General features: G+C 37.1%; 1 protein-coding gene across 1 annotated transcript in view; it reads right to left on the minus strand.

The window, feature by feature from the left end:
- SLC25A13 (solute carrier family 25 member 13) overlaps positions 1–19,215 on the minus strand; it is a 143,188-nt gene extending 123,973 nt beyond the window's left edge. Inside the window, exon 1 of the mRNA XM_015811586.2 lies at positions 19,201–19,215. Coding sequence (XP_015667072.2) covers positions 19,201–19,212 — 12 coding nt within the window. The 5' untranslated portion in view covers positions 19,213–19,215. The remainder of the gene's footprint in view (positions 1–19,200) is intronic.
- Positions 19,216–19,454: the final 239 nt, after the last annotated feature.

A 19,454-nucleotide genomic window follows, 5' to 3' on the forward strand; every position in this document is an offset into this window, starting at 1 on the left:
AGATGTCAGAATTTTATGAAATTTGGAATAAATGTTATAATTGGCTAGAACAGAGAAAGAAAAAGATATAATTATTGATGTATATAAAATGTAAATAAGATGTAAAGAACATTTAAAATGTAAAGCACTGTTCTGTTAGAAGAAAAGAGTTATGTTTATGTAGTTTTGGTGTATGGTGTATGGTGAAAAATAAAAAAATAAAAATTTGAAAAAAAAAAAGAAATATAAACAGTTTGATATAAGAAAACTTCCTTTGCTCTACATAACTTCTAGAACAGGAATGCACCATTTTTTTATAACAAAGATTGCAGGTGATCTTTGACAGCTGTGCCAGGCTGGAGCAGCATTCCAATAAGAAACAGAACCACAACAAAGACATGGACAAAGACATAGAGTTAAAACAAAAATGAAATTTGATCGTGTTTCTGAAACAATAATTACCAGAAATTATAAAAACATGTGAAAAATGATTAAAAGAGAAGATACTAAACCTTATTTTTGCAACTAATAGCAATCTAACTTCAAGTCAAAATACTACCATTCTTTAAGGAATTTTATAATATTATATCAGGATCATTCAAGTCTTGTAAAATATATATTTGGTTTCTATCATCATAGATTAAGTTCAAAGTACTATAACATTGAAGTAACTTTGAATAAAGATATTGTAGCACTGAAATGGAATGAAGGGGTTATTACAGACATGTCAAACACAAGGCCCAGGGGCCGGATGTGGCCTGCGAAGCCATCCTGGAAACAGTGAGGGAATGGCCCCCGCTGCCTTGGCCCCGCCTGCCCGGGAGCCAATGTACAATTTTTGGTGGCCATCTATGCTGAAACGCATTCAGTCTTAGCTCCACAAGGCCGTCTGGAAACAAGGGACCGGCCCCTGCCGTGTTGGCCCTGCCCCCTGGGCGCGCGCTTGGGAGGTGTCACCCTTTGTGAGGAATGCACCATGGCCTGGAAGTGGCCAGCAAATGGCCCTTGCCTACTTCACATATCCGGCTTGATGGGCTCTGGGGGAAGGGTTTCAACAGACAGTGGAGCGCTGTCCTCACAGCGCTGAGAGGCTGAGCCAGGCGGCGCAATCCAAAAAGAAGTGCGATGCCGCTCAGCCCCCAGCCTGCTTGATTTCAGCAGGCAGCAAGGTGTAAAGCTGGCGAGCTTCACACTGCCCAGCTCAGCCTCTCGGCGCTGTGAGGAGAGCGCCCGGCTGCCTGCCGAAACCGGGCAGGCTGGGGGCTGGACGGCATTGCACAAGTAACATCGACTTTCACGTTGCTCATGGCATCCCTTCCCCCAAAGCCCACCAAGTCAGATATGTGAAGTAGGCGAGGGCCATGTGCTGGCCACTTCCAGGCGATAGTGCATTTCTTCATCCTCACGAAGGGTGACATCTCCCCAGCTGCATTTCTTGTCTGTTTTTCTCCCTCCCTCATCTCAAATATTTTCCCACCACTCTGTTCTTGAAAGGAAGGAAGGAAGGAAGGAAGGGAGGGAGGGAGGGAGGGAGGGAGGGAGGGAGGGAGAGGGAGAGTCTGAGGGAAGTCCTGCCTTAGTCCTGCCCTGCTGCCCTTTCACCATCCCCTTGCCCCCTCCTCCTGGCCTATCCTGGGAGTCTCCCATCCTATTGCTAAGGAAGCTTTGGATACAAAGCCAGGTCTCTTCCCATGGAGAGGGAGAGGGCCTCCCTCTGCCTCCCTCTGACTTTGCCCTCATACCCATCATGAGCAACCTGGCTAAGGAGAGCAAGCAGAGCAGCAGCAGTCTTGAGGAGGAGATAAGTACAGCTGGGCACCCCCTTAGGGTAGTGGGGCTGGGCTTGGTGCCGCGGGTGCTTGAGGGCCGGGCTGGGCGTTTGACCTCTGCTGCCCAGGGCTCCGGGAAGCCCGTGGCACCATCCCTCGCATGGCCTGAGAGGAACAGTGAGGCTCTTCCAGTGGACCATGCCTTGGCACTTGCCCTGGTCCCACCCCCTTCTGCTAGAGACCCTCAGATCTGCCCAGGCCCCACAGGCACCCCTTGACGCAAACGATGTAGAGCTGGCCATGCCCACCCAGTAGGCCACACCCACTCCAGCCACACCCACCCAGTAGGCCATGCCCAGCCTGGCCATGCCTACCCAGGCCCCCGAGGACAACCGCAATGCTGATGCGGCCCTCAATGAAATTGAGTTTGACACCCCTGGATTATTATGTTCTGGGGTAGGGTTTTTGTAAATCTTTATTTATAAAAATCTAAAACCCCAGGAATTGCAGGAATTAAGCAAAGAAAATGTTACATATGCAACTTTCCTGTCCACTTCAAACATCTAAATGCCTCTGAAGAGGACAAAGGCGGAATTTTCAAATCATTTCAAGAGTTTAATGTAAGAGGGAAGCATACTTTGAAAAAAAACGATCACATACTTCCTAATGTCTGGTAGGAGTTCAGAATGGAAGGAAAATCTATTATACACATAGCTTACAGTGTGGCAGTATTAACCAACAGAAAAATATATTCAGCTTATTTACTAATGTCACAATTCAGTCTTGCCACCAATTACTTATATATTTCACCACAATGATGCAATCTGAATAAAACATGCAAAAGACCTTTGTTTAAATAATTTTTCATCAATAATTTGTTAACATGAATCAAATCTTATACATAAAAGGGCCTTAATAATCACTGTAAAACAGGAGTAAAATAAAAATAAGCAATAGATAAATGCATTTTTATAACTGAACATCTTAAAATAAAACTATCTACATATCTATTCATTATTATATGATTTATATGCTACCTAACTGAGAAACTGTAACTATGGGAAACCAATATAGGGTTAAAACAAAACAGCCACTAAATATATATTAAAAAAAACCAATCAAGGCCAGATTACAACATATTTACTAGATAGGGTCATTCAATATCTTAGTTCAATGCCTACATGAGTTCAGCTAGATCAGGGTCACTTGAATTACAGAGATACGCTGTTCTAAATGGTAAGCCTGAGATAGAGAGGCTTACCTCCTGTGACCCAATCACTAACATTGTTTCACCCAGCAATGCAACTCTGTATCAGAGCCCACAGTGATCAGATCGTGGTAAAGGACTGCTGGTAAAATTCCTCAGCTCCAGATCACATCAATTTAATTTATAATTGCATCTATCCTACTCATGTGTCTTCTATACATCAATAACCAAGTAGTTGTGAACAAATCAATGAGCATCAATGAAAAACTGTGGTAAGAAGAAAAAGGTTTCAAGGCAGAGAATAGGTATCAATAAATTGTTGTTTAAATTTCATTCATGCATTCCAACCGAATATGAAATAAATATAGAAATTATAGAGAAAATGGGACTTATGAGGACATGGTAAACTAAAGATATACTGAAGAACATTATGGCTAAAATTGCTGGCTGGATGCAGCACCTGTGAAATCTCTCCAGGTAAAGAAGAGATTGTGAGAGTGCCCATAGTCTGGACAGAGGTTCTTCATGAGTAAGTGGCAGGAACCAAGGTTTTTGTGACTTGGTTGTGATTTTTTTCAATAATTTTATCAGGGATTTTTGTTTTTGTTAGTTGCAAAGTCATGTCCAACCCATCGCGACCCCATGGACAATGTTCCTCCAGGTCTTCCTGTCCTCTACCATCTTCTGGAGTCCATTTAAGCTCACACCTACTGCTTCAGTGACTCCATCCAGCCACCTCATTCTCTGTCGCCCCCTTCTTCTATTTCCCTCAATCCTTCCCAGTATTAGGCTCTTCTCCACTGAGTCCTTTCTTCTCATTAGTACTTGAGTTTCAACTTCAGGATCTGGCCTTCTAAAGAGCAGTCAGGGTTGATCTCCTCTAGGATTAACCGGTTTGATCGCCTTGCAGTCCAGGGAACTCGCAGGAGTCTTCTCCAGCACCATAGTTCAAAGGCCTCAATTCTTTTGCGCTCAGCCTTTCTTATGGTCCAACTTTCACAGCCATATATTGCAACTGGGAAAGCCACGGCCTTGACTATACGTACTTTTGTTGGCAGGGTGATGTCTCTGCTTTTTAGTATGCTGTCTAGATTTGCCATAGCATCAGGGATTATATTATACAAATAATACTTATATGATTTCACAAAACTTAAATTAAAGAAAATAGAAAATGAAAAAGTACAGAAAAAGAAAAAGATAATAGAATTCTTATTTCCATCTCCTTCTTGTAAACTGAGATTTTTCATTCAAGCGTAAATCAGTGCCAGAGGCATAATGTAGCCTCTAAAGACATAAGATTTGACCAATTGTAATTTCTAAGTCACTTTGGAATTAAATTTTTATTGTTTTTTTTTAAATATTGAAAACCTCCAGAACATCACGTTTCATTATATTCACTGGGTGATTTTTTTTCAATCCTTTACAAAAGGAGATTTATGTACAAGTTTAGGATTCTTTTTTCAGAATTAACATGATGTTGATTAAAGTGTTGATTTTATAAATTTATAAACAAACTAAGCATCCAGTTGGATTTAATACAATTAAAGCATATCATTGTCTTTCACAATTATGATAGTGAGATAAAAGAAAACATGATTAATTAAACTGTATTTGAGATGAGTCTGTAATTTTTATGGGAATAAAGTGTAAATTGAAAGATTTAAGATCATGAACAGGTTTTTCTTATTTATTTAAAAGAATTAGTAGTAGAAATGTATTATATGTTTGGAAGAAAACTGATGATAACTAAATGATAACTTAATTTCTATGAATACCGGTAGAAATTAAAATCCAAACTTTTCTCTTAACTTAATTAAGATATCATCTTTAAACACATAGAGCTGTTTATTTGTTTACAATGTTAAATTCAGTACTTTTTTATGAATTTCCATATACTATTTTTACAAATACTTTAGAAATCTTTCCCTCTTTGAGACGTTTTAAAATTTAAATGACTTTTGAGAGGAAGCACTTTAATATTTATTCATACTATTTCTGTTCATGTCTACTTTCCTAATCTGATTAATTTCTGAACTCTTGTTCTTGTTTTTAAAACATGAATATGTTGTCTGCATGTATATAAAATCATTATGTTTTCAAAAACTTTGCAAGCTGGCTTTTTAATATAAAAGTTCACTTATTAATTTTTCCATGTAACCTCTGTAAAATCACACAGAGCAAACTAAGTTGTTTTCTGTGGTCCGGTTGACAGTATTTCCAAGCCTTGCCTTATAGGCAAATGAATTTCTACATGCATGATTACTGGTATGATTTCTTATAGGCAAATATGTAGCCTTTCTCTAGAACTAAGCTACTCTTAAAAAACTCTATTTCATTTTCCCACTCTCCCAACTCTAGAATATCCTAGTTATACAACAGAATAATTTGCAAACTTTCAGTTGGTAGATTTAAACCTTCAAAAGTTTGAATTTTAAACAATTCTGGCCCATCATTAAGGCTCAAGAAAGGATATTCCCAAAATAATGATGAACTAGAAGATGTTCCAAGTATCGAACATGTACAATGTGTTATCTAATACCAGATATTGAATAAAAGTATAAATTGTAAAATAAGAATATAAATTATTAATAGCAATATCCCTGAAAATGCTCAATGAAATCTTAAGATTGGATTGTTCTAAGAGAGAAAGATTAGGGTGAATAAATACATATAGTAAATCTACTCCCAGCAATGGCTACTAGAACATCCAGTTATTTTCAGGTTTTATTTCTTTCTTTTAAAAAAAATCAACAGAAAAATATAATTGATATCAACAAGAGACTAATTCACAATCACTAAAAGTCACCTCTCTAATTGACATTCACTGGCAGGCTGCATTATTTAAAAAGTGAAGTGATAGACAGGCTGACTTAATGTCGATGACAAAAAAGACTACTTTAATGGAAATGTGAAAATCATTCAAAATTCAATGCATCTCCACTGTAAAACTCTAATCAGATTTAGACTATGTGATGTGATGGGGCTATGAAGGCAATTTCTACTTACGGGGATAACTTCTAATTGCTTTCAGATATTCTGCCACGCTTGAATATTGCTACTGAAATCTTAGTGCTGAAAGGCAACATGCACTGCAAATAACAATGAAGTACTAAAAGGGAATGCAGAGAAAAATAAGAGGTAACCAACCTTAGTAAAGAATCTCACATGCACTAGCTTATCTTGCGAGATAAATATAAACATAAAGAAGAGATATTCCATTAATTTAGTATTAATGAGGGATAAGAAATCTATCCATGGCCCCTATCATAATAGTTTTTCCTATCCCTCGCTTGTATCCCAGTTATTTTACAACACTTGGCCAGTACAAATTGTATCCTAAAAATAAAGAAAGAAAAACCAAGTGTGAGGCTTTGCTTCCATCATCTCTTCAGCTTAAAAAAAAAATACAAATCACATGCACTGAAAAGCAGATTTGTCTAAAGCAGGCATGTCAAACTCATGACATCATGTGACGTCGGTGACGTATCGCACCTTTTTCCTCATTGCCGGCAATGGGGTGGGGGCAGTTTTGATGTGACGCATCTGGCCCGCAGGCTGACAGTTTGACATGCCTGGTCTTGAAGAAATGTTGCAACTGGAACAACTTTTTTGCCTTTTGGTAGATTTTCTATGATTTCCATGATTTGCTACTTAACCATTAGTCTGGATTTGTACAATTCAAGAAACCACAATGCAGATAAACTAATCTAATTCAAACCATAGTTATAAGCTACATCAAAACTCTCTGTCTTTAGAACGAATGACTATACTCAGATTAAACAACATGCTAAACCAGAGACAAAGATCCTGTTTTAGACCATTCACTCATATCTACTCCAGTCAGCAGGGACAAGAGACTGTGGAAGCTGCAGTCTACAACAGGGGTCCCCAACCCCTGGTCTGTGGATCAGTACCGGGTCACGGCATGCCAGCAACCAGTCCACACAAACAAGCAAAGCGCCATCCGCGAGATGCAGGCAGCACATTAAAATCTCACCCACTCCAATCCATGGAAAAAACTCTTTCCACGTAACCGATCCCTGGTGTCCAAAAGGTTGGGGGTTTCTGGTCTATAATATTTAGGGGAATAAGGCTAGATACCACAGTATCAAATTAAGGCTGAGCAATATTCAGGACTCAGAACACATGGGATATGTATCTTTTTTGTGGCTTCTCTGTGAGCATACTTTCCTGTCATACTGATACTTGGGGGGGGGAATTGGAGTGTAATCTCCAATTTATTCCTCAAAACGTCAACCTCACCCATGTGAGCTATGGCCTCACCTGTTATAGTTTAGTATATTGTATGAATGAAAAGTTGCTGTATCACATGATGGATTCTATGGTTGCGAATTTCTTAAAAAAATATGGTTTTTTTTGTCTCACAAATAAAACACCTTACAAAGGACAATTCATTTTGAACAAAAAGTATTGAACTTCATATTCTGAGAAGCTATGCACCATTTGAAGAATGAAGTTATAGGAATAATTTCTTTATCTTTGTTATCTTTGTTCTAGTAGAAATTAGCAATGTTGTCAAATTTCTCTAAGCAGATATTTTTCAAAGATGATAAATCAGATTAAGATTTAAAGCAACAGTGCTCATGAACTTTTATATACTTCTTTCTCTTTGATACATCTTCTCCAAAGGCATCATTTTTATATAATAGCCATATAATGCTATAAATGCTAATTATAAGTTATTTTAAAAAGAAAATGTCTGTGGCCTAATTCTTATGAGCAATTGTACTTCACTGCCACTTAGGAAGGCCAAGGCAACATTTCTGATACAACTTGTAATTCTGTTGTAGGTTTCTAATAATTCTGTGAAATTATTTTAAAATACAAAAAGTTAATAAATAGCTTACTTTTTATTATTTTAACAATGCTATAGTTTCCATTTTTTCTATTTTATAACAAAACTAATTCTGCAAAGTTATCTTTATATCAAACTGGCTGGAAAGAGAGAGTACTTTTCCACTCTTGTATATTGCATATAAAATATATACAATTCAATACCTGGCATACTCAGTGGAAACTATCCTATTTATTTCAAGCACCCAAAGAACATAAGCTGCTTTATACCACCTCAAAATATAGCTTGATTGACATATCATAAGGTTTCCTTATCCACTGTTTATTGAATAAGCCAACATTGGCTGAGGTCAAACAGGTATGCCATCAACAATGGCTTATAAACCACAATTATTACGTTTACATAATATACTAAGCAACAACCAAACAAGTTACATTAGATCAGGGGTTCCCAACCAGGGATGCTCGCACCCCCTGGGTTGCAAAATGATATTCCAGGGGGTGTGAAAACTTGGGTTTTCAAAATTATGGTGTATATGCATAATTCATTGCTGTTATTTTGAACTTTTGTAAGGGATGCGAAAATATATCAGAAGTGTTCTAGGGGTGCGGGGTACAGAAAAGATTGGGAGCCGCTGCATTAGATCTTAGCATAATGTGTGAATTCAACTCATCAGTTCAAAATTGTATGTAAATTAACTTAAAGCAGATTTTTCTAGTGTCGAACAGAGACTTTCTCATCATGTGAGTTTTGACTCAGAGACTCGTCTAGGAAAAAAAATCCACCCCATCTACCACTGACCTTTACAATGGTATTTACTGCCAAGTAAGAACACTAACTATAGTTCAGTATTCTTACTTGGCAATAAATATCATTGTATTTCACTAGGGTGATAAATCACTAGATGATCAAAAATGATTAAGTCTAACTGTTTTGCTTCCTTGCTTGCTGTTGACCTAAGATTGCAAATAAGATGTGCTATTAGGTAGGAAGGGTGAAAGAGAGGGCGGATGCAGGGGGGCGGGCTGTCGAGCACATCTGAAAATATTCTTTTATGATTATGTTTAATATGTTTTTTATTAATGTACACTATATTTGTATTTAGAATTTGTTTATTTGAAAATTAATAAAAATTTGAAAAAAAAAAGATGTGCTATAAATTATCAACATTCAGTTACCTCAGCTTTATTTAAGTCTATAACTCTTAGCTTTTTAAGCTGGAAAACCTAAAGGTCATATAGGTAAAGAAGATGAAAAATATCACATAACAACTCTAGAGGATGTTGTGTCAGGTGACTGCTGTTGATTGATGTCAATCAACCTGAGAATCTTTTGGCCTGCAAACCTGTGGTGGCAAGGAACACATGGAGTGGGTAGAATATTGTCAAAAAATTAAGTGAGGCCAGCATGAAAAGGAATATGGGAGGGAAATTTTTTAATGTGATATATTTATGCTATGGATTATACTACAGACTTTTTAAATTTGTTTCTACCCAAAGAAAGAAAATGATGCTGTTAATTCTCCACAATCATAGTTACCAGAGGGTCAAAGGGCCATACAAAATGTGTAAGTATTGTAAGTTATACAGTTCTCGTTGATGGAATCAAGATACTCCATATATGTATATTCATAACTAAGTAGAAGTCTATTAAATGAAGCTTGCTTCAAAAAAGAGAGTAGGATTTGAATATCGGTACTCTTAAGATTCTCTATCCCTTATCCTTCCTTCACCAGATTTAACTAAAAAAAATTGAATAATTTTGTTATTACTCAATTTAATAGCTGCATTCATCACTGCAAGAAAAAAATTCCACATTTGTTTTATAGTAAAAAATCTTGCTATAATACCCTGGGACAATTCAGTAAGCAAAAAACAAACTGGGTTCAAAGAAAACAAGTCTGTTTGTATTCAACAGATTAAATCATTAGTGGTATCCCAAAAGCACACCTTTTTCATGGCAACTTCCTTCTAGAATGGCATCTTTAAAGGTTCTAGTTTGATGATGTTCTAGAAGATACAGAAAACTTGGTTAATTTCCTAGGCTGTGAGAAAGAATGACGGTGAGCCATTGTAAGTCAAAGGTTATGGCTTTTGCAAAAAGGCCAAAATGGTACTCATGGTATTTAAATAGCTATAAAATAGAGCAGATAACCATCTTTAAGTACGTAGGGGTAGTCAACTATGCCACTGGCTCACGAAAAGCCCATGGACAATATGCGGCTGCCTCTGGCCAACGATCAGCGAACGCCATTCTTAATTTTTTCCGCACAAAGGGAAGACACTATGTTCCAGCCGCAATTAAGCTCTTTCTGGCCAAGTTGCTAGCACAGCTTCTCTACAGGACCTTGCTCGGACCCTCAGCTTCATGTTTTACACCATTGGAAAGAGTCCAATCCAAATTTATTAGAACAATTCTCCAGATGCCGCGCTGTGTCCCAAATGCACTACTGTGCCAGAAGACAGGATTAATAAAAGTTGAAGCAAGAATCTGTATAGCTTCCTTAAATATCTGGCTAAGGCTTAATTGCTTTCTGCAAGGCCTTCCTCCATTAATTCTTCAAGATAAATTCTCCTCTTCATGGATCAAGGCAATCGAGTCCAATCTTGCCAAACCAGGCTTCTCGTCAGCCTTAATTCTCAAACTGGATTACGACCAAGCAAAACAAACCTTGCAACTAAGGATAGAGGGCATTGAGAGGCAAGTGGACTTAGGTATAGCTCCGATGTTTCTGGCTCCAGACTCTATTAAATATGTTGTTACATCTGCCAGTTATCTTAGTCAGTTAGAGTCAGTAAGCATCGGAAAGCATTTTCGCTTGCACAGCGCCATGCATTTCCATCGGCCGTCCTGTACAGCAAGTATAAAAAGACACCATTGACTGAAAGACTCTGCTCCTGTGGCTCAGGAGAGATGGAGACCATTGGACACATATTCCTTCGATGTTCCTTTTACAGAGCTATTCAAAAAAACCATATCCTCCCCATAATTGATAGGTATCCTGGTCATTCGGAAAGTATTTATCTTCAGTGGCTGCTTAAGGACGAGCAGGCAGTGATCTCGGCGCAGGTGGCTAGATTCTGCGCAGCAGCATTGGGGATTCACCAGAAACATAAATAAATATTTTAGATCTTTTTAATAATCTTTTATAATTAATTTTATTACGTGTTTTTATATAGCATTAGACTATACTCAATGTATTTTTATTGTTAGGTCAGTATGGTTCAGTTTTTCTGAAGGTAGCTAGGTTTTGTTATACTGTCTGTAAAACTAGGCAGACCTACATCATTAATTTGTAATATATTGCTATGTCTTCTTGTGTCTGGTTCTGTTTAGTTTTGTTTTATTTGAATGATTAATTTATGTGTTGGCCTATGGCTGTAATAATAAATAATAATAAAGACAACTTCCAGTCCTTAATATGATTCCTAAAAAGAGAAAGTCCCATTCAAATACTATAGTAAAACATATACTCTAAAAACAGATTTCCTACTAGAATCTAAAGCGGGATTTTTCAACCTTTTTACCCATTGTACCACTTTTAGGATATGGCAACATCCGAGTACCACCAGTCGCCTAGCAAGGTGTCAAAAACTTGATGACCAAAAAAGAAAAAAGAAAAAAGTGATAAAGTGCAGGTAGTCCTTGACTTACAACAGTTTGCTTAGTGACTTTTCGAAGTTACAATGGCACTGAAAAAAGTGCTCTCCAAGGCACAGCCGACCAAAACACCTGCCTGTCCACCCGGCAGCGCTCTTCCTTCTGTCCGAGGTTTTCATTGTTGTGAGCATTTCTGTTGAGGATTGGCAGCGGAAGTGGGGTGGGGGGTGTTTGGTTTTTATTCCCCCCGTCTGCTGGGTGGTTACAGCAGGTTTTGGTTAGTTCACATGACCCTGGCACACTGTGACCGTCATAAATATGAATCAGTTGCCAAGCATCTTAATGTAAATCACAAGACCCTGGAGATGCTGCAACATTCCAGCTGATCAGCGCTTCTTCTGGGCTCAGCAGAAGCACCATGATCAATGCCAAGCTCCAGCTGGAGCCTGGCACTGATCCTGGTGCTTCCAATGAGCCCTGACAGTTCCGAAGAAGCACTATCTTTGCACTTCCACTGATCCCTGACAGCCCTGCAGCTCCAGCCATCTCTCGCTCAGGCTTGTGCAGTGCTGCCACCTGTTCAGCTCATTCCCCTCCCCTCCTACCACTTTTCTAGGATGGTCGCGTACCACCTGCCAGGTACCAATGTACCACAGGTGGTATGCGTACCACTGGATAAAAAGCCCTGATCTAAAGTATGTCCCTTATTTTCTACAGCTGTTGACACAGCTCTTCCATTGCCTGTATTCTATTATTATGTTTATTGTTTAGAAACTATTACACTGGTATAAACTTTCATGGGACACGAAGGAAGGAAATAATTCAATTATGCAGGTCACCCTTAATTTCAAATGTTGACTAAAAGCTCCATCACTCCCAGGTAGCTGAGGTCCAACATTTTTTAGCAGTACTAAGGTAGAAAACATTTTACATGTTTACATTCAGGAATGATACAAATAAAGAATGTTATTGGCAGCTTTCCTAGGTTGAATTTGTATAAGAAAAAAAAAATTAAAGCACATTTTTCATCTTTACTATTTCTGTGGAATTACCAACTTTGTTAATTCAACAAGACAGAATATGGGGGAAAAAAGATATTTCTGAAACTGTGAGGACAAACACTTATTAATGCTTCACAATCCAACAATAGCAAGCAATCCTATACTACAATTTAGAAGACCAAGTAATGCTCCCATTTATGATTTTGGCACCTTCCCCCCCCCCCAAATATTGCTTTTTCTCAATTAGTACCAATTATAGCAGAATAAGAGAAAATTGTTTGTATGAGACAGCATATAAAGAATATTTAGCGCAGCATACAAGACAAAGATGACAGAATAGTGTGTGTATTAAAAAGTGTTTAGATGAAATTTCACTTACCAAGAGATAATTTTGATATGTTATTTTTTATATTCTTTGGGCAGAACCAACTGCAACCCAGCACATACCATTTCCATGGAAATTAAGAATCTTTCCCTGACAGATTCAGTAGCCCTTCTGATTTCAGAATTGTCTCACACAGGACTTCCATACATATAAATCATAATAATGTAATAATAAAATAAATAAATTTGGCAGTTAATTAAATTACAAACAACTGCTACATGCATTAATTTAAAATAAAGAAGTAATTCTAAAGCCAGTCAAGAAATATACAACTGGTCCTCAACTTAGTACCACAACTGAGTCCAAAAGTTCTGATGCTAAGCAAAACAGTTGTTAAGTGAATTTTGTCCCATTTTACAACCTTTCTTTCCACAGTTGTTAAGTGAATCACTGCAATTGTAAAGTTAGTAACATGGTTTTAAGTGAATCTGGCTTCTTCAGTGACACTGCTTATCAGAAGGTCAAAAAAGGTGATCACATGACCCTGCCGCACTACACCCGTCATAAATATGAATCTGTTTCAAAGCATCTGAATTTTGATGACACGGGGAAGCTACAATGGTTGTAAAGTGTGAAAAATGGTCATAAGTAATTTTTTTTCAATGATGTTGTAACTGCAAACAGTCACTAAACAAATGGTTGTAAGTCGAGGACTACCTGCAATTTTATAGACCAAAGGCTGTTTCCCATCCACAAAAGAATAATATTGGAAGTATCATACTGGTTTTACTAATCTAAGAATTATCTAATTTAGATACTAATTGTTTATTAATGGTTTATATACAATAGACTGCAATTTTTAAGTTTACAGAACATGATAAGCCATTAATTTTGATTTACAAATACAGTCCCTAAATTTTATCACCATGCTCGGCCAAACCAAACCAACCAAACCAAACCAAACCAAATCCAATCACATTATAACATGAAGTGTGTGAACCCACACAACTCTGGCTAACTGTGCAGTATAAATACAGCATTGGAAATATTACTGCATTAGTAATAACAAAATATTTTACATTCAAAGAACATTGTTTCTGGAACAAAACACAATTTTGAATTTAAATGAGCTGTTCTGACCTTCCCAGAAGTATTCTGGCATTGTTTAGACCAGGGGTCTTCAAACTTGGCCCTTTTATGACTTGTGGACTCCCAGAATTTCTCAGCCAGCATGAGAAATTCTGGGAGTTGAAGTCCACAAGTCATAAAAGGGCCAGCTTTGGAGACCCCTGGCTTAGATCATTCTGCAAGTACAGTGAGCGTAAACAGCCCAATTTTGTTCCCAAAGCAGCTCCTTCAAATAAAAAAACTGTTGTCTGGAACTTGAAACACCTCAAACAGCATTTGACTTCCTGGGTATCTAAAATTTTTGGTATGTCCAGTTTTGAAAGGCATGTTTATAAATAGTGATAGTGTTAAAATACCTATTCACTTTCAAAGAGCTTAGACAAGGCAATGAAGATGCTTAGCAATTTGAGATGCATATGAAGAAAAATACACTGAAATGAAAAGGGGTATAAAAAATGAATGACTAAATTAAATTTTAAAAAGTAGGCATGCAGGATTCTGACACAGACAGAAGCCTTAGAAAACGTGTCACTGACTCACCAATCCATTGTTTGGCTGAAGCAAGGAAAAAAAGCCAAATATTATTAGAATATATTAGAGGAAAATATTTACAAAAACCAGGTAGGAACCTTCCAATTTACTTGAGCTCTAGTCTAAAAAATACTAGTTATGTGGGACCAAATTATCATTATATTACAACCTGGTCTGTAATTTCTATGTAAATTTTCAAATTTATAAATATTACTTCATTGCTGACATTTCTGCAAGGAAAACATTCTTGCTTATCTAATATTTCAGGCACTAAGAAATTGTGCAGCTCTCTATAGAAATCTCATCACTTTTATAAAATATTGCAAATTTCCATAAAAATATTTGGTACTCCAAAGCAACTTCAAAGCACAATCTGATTTGTATTGAAGAAAGCTTCAGCATCCAAAGAATGTTCATTCAGAGACATATATTATAGGTTCAGCTGGTAGGGGAAAATAATTAAATTAAGTTAAATGAAAATAATTATATTAAGCCTGCATTCTGGAAACCACTGTCCATAAAGTTTCATGGATCCAAGTAAGAATTTCAGTTTATCCCTTTAACTTTATAAACCTTTGTTTGCACAACACACTAAATCATAAACCAACCAACCAAATATCAGCTAAGTATTCTATGCAAGTCAATTGTATATTTAATTTAGAAGTATACTGTGTGAAGCTGCAAAATTGATATATTTTAAGTTATATTTTTATATCACTGTTTTGAGTTATTTTTATAAAAAATATAACTTAAAATATATCAATTTTGCAGCTTCACACAGTATACTTCTAAATTAAATATACAGTTGACTTGTATATTTGACTTGTATATGTACTTTCACCTAGTACTTTTGCCATAATAACCAAACTGTGACGTGAACTGAGCTTGGACAGAAGGGCTGAGAGACTCAAAGTCACCCAGCCTCCATTCATGCTTAAGATGGGGTTACTACTCATAGTGTCCTGGTTATAAGGGATACCATAGGCTGGAGCAGATGGAGTTTCAAGGGAGACCATGATGAAATTGGATGGAGTCATGGAGAGGACTAAGATTTATTTTGGGTAAGAGGGAGATTTTCAGGAAATACTTGCTTTTAAATTATGCCATAATTTAAATTATGCCATGTAATTACATTACATACTACAAGTCTCTCATTCTTCTGCCTCAGAAAAGGTGGGAAAGCACATGACTGACTATAATCATCCCTATTCAAGGTGCCACCAAAAGAGAAGTGGGAGACTCAGAGCTAGCATGGTCTTTAGTTATTTTCAAAAATATTGTAAAATACCTGCTTAATGATCTCACATAATTTCATAAATAAAAGCAATGTCCTTATCTATAATTAGACAAAAGTTTTAGATAATAAAATATGATTTGTTTCAATAAATTATACTTTAAATCAATTCTGAATACCATGCAGGACAATATAGTGTCTTCAAAACATTCAATCTCTAGAAATTCCTAAGTATCTCAGCAGCCTAGAATAAAAGTCCAATAAAGATAAAAAAAATTATCACCAGAGCAACCAAAATGCATTTCATTAAATTCAGAGTTTTTTTACACTCCCTAACAAATGTTATTGTGTCTGAGAATATTATACTTGTAGGGCATAAATGAACAAAGGACACCAACCTCTTGTGACCTCTTTGCAATTTATAACAAAATCTTACATATTTTTAAGAAGGTCCAATATGTGCAATGAAAACAAATATATTTAAAATTATAGCTTTGGTTAATATTAATGTTGGAGTATTGTCACCATCACAAAGCCTCTTTCATATAGGAATTAATATGAGAGTTTATGTAGCTAAATCATTATCAGTGTGACAATATCGTATCTACAGCTTATTATATACTTTGGACACTTTCTAGGAAACTGATTATTCATTGTTTCTTTTCACATGTCCATCCAATTTTCTTGCAAGCAAAAACTGATCCTGCTATATCTAAGGCAACATGAAAATTATCTCTGTGGTACTGTGTGCATGATAGACCATTCATACAGCTTCACTTGATAACTTGCATGTATGAATACATTCCTTCAGAATTTTCTGTTTGGCTGGCTAGCTGCAATGAGAACTTCCTTACTAGAAAAGATATCCCCATGATATTCATAATGTCAGGTTCTTACTTTTTCAGCAACATAGTTCTGAAATTTTGCTGAGACTTCACTTTGACCAGCTGGATGCTTCTGTTCTGCCAGAGCACTGCAAAAATACCACCTTACATTATGTATATGTCCTTATGAGGACCGATTAGTAGAGTCCATGAGCCATATGATATTTTACTGCTCTACAGTTACACCCAGGCAGCTTTTAATATCTGCCCTAAAAAAACAACAACTCCCTGACGGAAAGCAAGACTTCTATTTATTGGTTTTCCTATTCAACCATTATTCAGATATATCCTACCAGATTGCTCAGTTTTGTGACTCCAGAAGTACCATCCATCATCTCTCCTTCAATTTCAAAAATGACACTAAACTTTTTTAGACATATACTGTATACACACACACACACACACCCCACGCATAAAAAAATATATGGCTAGAAGACAGATACAAATAAACTCAGAAACACACACATATTCTCTTTGTGTGTGTGTGTGTGTGTGTGTGTGTGTGTGTAAACACACAATCCTTGTTTAGCAACCACAATTGGGACCAGCAATTTAAGTAAAACAGTAGCTAAATGAAAATCACATGACTGTGACTGCTTACAGTTTTATTTCAATTTTCTTTTGCTTTTTGTTATTTCTTTGAGCTGAACTAAGCTTTCTTTTTGAGGATATCTTGGTATGGCTCAAATAACCAAGTGAAAATAAGATCAGAGATGTTATCAAGATCATAAATGGGAGAACTCATCACTAAGTTGATTTTCAGCACCCTGTAACTTTGAACAGTTACTAAATGAGGACAACCTGTGTGCTTGTGTATGTTTATGTTTGTAATTTGTTTTCATTTGGATGTGACTGCTGGTTTTATGATCATAATGAAGGTTTTATTGTTAATGTTTTGCCTTTTTCTTTTACTTTAACTTAAATATCAATATTCAACAGCAAAGCAATAACATAAAATATACTGATCAAATATGATTCAATTAATAAACCACAAGTCACTAATTTAAATACCAATGTTGTGCAAGCCAGTACAACCAGTGTCATTTAGTACATTGACCAAAGTACTAACCAAAATCAACAATGGCTTCATTCACACAACATGCTTGTTCTATTATCAATTGAGTGGTTTACTCAATCAGTCAAACATTCTGGATTCATATCATAAAATGAACCACAAACTAATCACAAAGCATGGTACACACAAAATACTATGCTAATACTATGCTAATATGAACCACAATATACTTTGTGGTTCAATGCATTGGTTTAAATCAGCCATCATATTTTCTTTAATGTGATGCATGAACCAATCCTGCATTCACTGCATCAGTCAAATGGTATTTAATGGGAGAAAGAAAAAGGAGCATATAAGAGAATAAAGCATTTTAATGCCTGAGATTTTAAAATGTAGTTATTAATAAATAATTTCCACTTTTAATATAATTTCTCCTCTTGGCTAACAACCAGCTTTCACTCTGTATTTGAATTGGGAAACTGGTCAAAATAAGTCAAGTGACTTTTATCACTATTGAAACTAAAGCCTTACATAAATATGACCTTTGTGTCATTCTCAGTTCTTTGAACTGTACAAGCAGTTATTTCAAAAAGATACTATTCCAAAAAAGAAAGAAAATTCTTATGCTATGCAAGATAGTCTCCATAAATTCACAAGAACTGAATTTATATCTCTAAGAAATAGGAAATTGTTTTTCAAACCAAGAAAAGTTTGCAAGTTGAAAAAATTGCAGATAAAAATGGCATTTCAAAGCCATTTTGTTATTTATTACAGAGGAAACAGAATCCTGTGGCCACGAGATAGTGCTGGATTATAAATGTCATTATTTCTTACCAGTGGCTATGTTGGCTTCAGCTAATGGAAAGTGGACTCCAACAAAATGCACAGCCTCCCAATCCATTTTTAAAGATTGAATTCCTGGGCAGATGTACTGTGGAATAAATCCATTAATAAATGTGACTAAGCCCAAATTCATTTTGCAAGAACCAGAATGGATCTTAATATTCCAGAAGATGACTTACTGTGAACCACAGGCCTTAGCCCACAGCTATTTTCTAGAAAAGGAACCAAAAACCCAGAGGATAATCTGAATGTACTCAAAATACTTTTCCTTTTGCCCTGCAAACTCTTTAGAATGTCCACTAAAAATTGGGGATGTAAGAGAAAAACAAATAGATCTACCGATTGATCTACTAATGGGCATGGATCCTAATAAAACAATCAGACCTCTATCATTAAAAGGCAATATTCTGAAAAGGCACTATCAAATCTGGGGGAAATTTGTTAAACTCTGGCAAAGCTTTGTGGAAACTGGACTACATAAAATAATTAGACTAAATGGATAATTAGCAAGATTTAGCAGAGTACTTGAGCAAGATCATTATGCAACTCTCAGTCTCCGTTCTTCTCAACAGGCGCTCAGCTTGTTCCCATCCACTGCCTCAGCCAGCAGGGAAAGGCCAGAAGACTGAAGCAAATCCTTTTCCTCCCTTTCCCTATTCAGATCCGGAAACAGCACGGCTGGGCTCCAATACCCAAAGCGGGCCAAACGACCCAAGGACAGGCCCTAGGTCACACCGTGCTGCCCATTTCGGCTGTCCCGTTAGCCAAGGCCTGCCTGCAGAAAGCCCGGATTAGAAGCCATTCGCGCAAGGGAGCAGTGCCAGCAAGTATTCGCGCTGTTCTCCGCGCTCCAGACTCTGGGACTTACCTTGGCAGCCATGCTTTACCTTGTGCAGACGGCCCCTTTCGCCGGCACCCGCGAACGAAGGCAAGTAGTAAGAGGCGCCGGGATTGACGCGCCAACCAGCCGAGAGGAAGGACCGCTTCTGCACGCCCATTGGCTGAAATCAACCTCCAAGAGCAGCTGGAACGCGCGTGATCCGCCGGTGTCCTCGGGCCTGGCGCGGCTGACGCGAAAGTGGTTAAGCAAATCCATTCCTGGAGTGGCCCCGAGTGGGCTTC

The sequence above is a fragment of the Protobothrops mucrosquamatus genome, unplaced genomic scaffold (genome assembly GCF_001527695.2).
Source record: "Protobothrops mucrosquamatus isolate PMUCROS unplaced genomic scaffold, P.Mucros_1.0 scaffold45, whole genome shotgun sequence".
NCBI classification, from domain to species: domain Eukaryota; kingdom Metazoa; phylum Chordata; class Lepidosauria; order Squamata; family Viperidae; genus Protobothrops; species Protobothrops mucrosquamatus.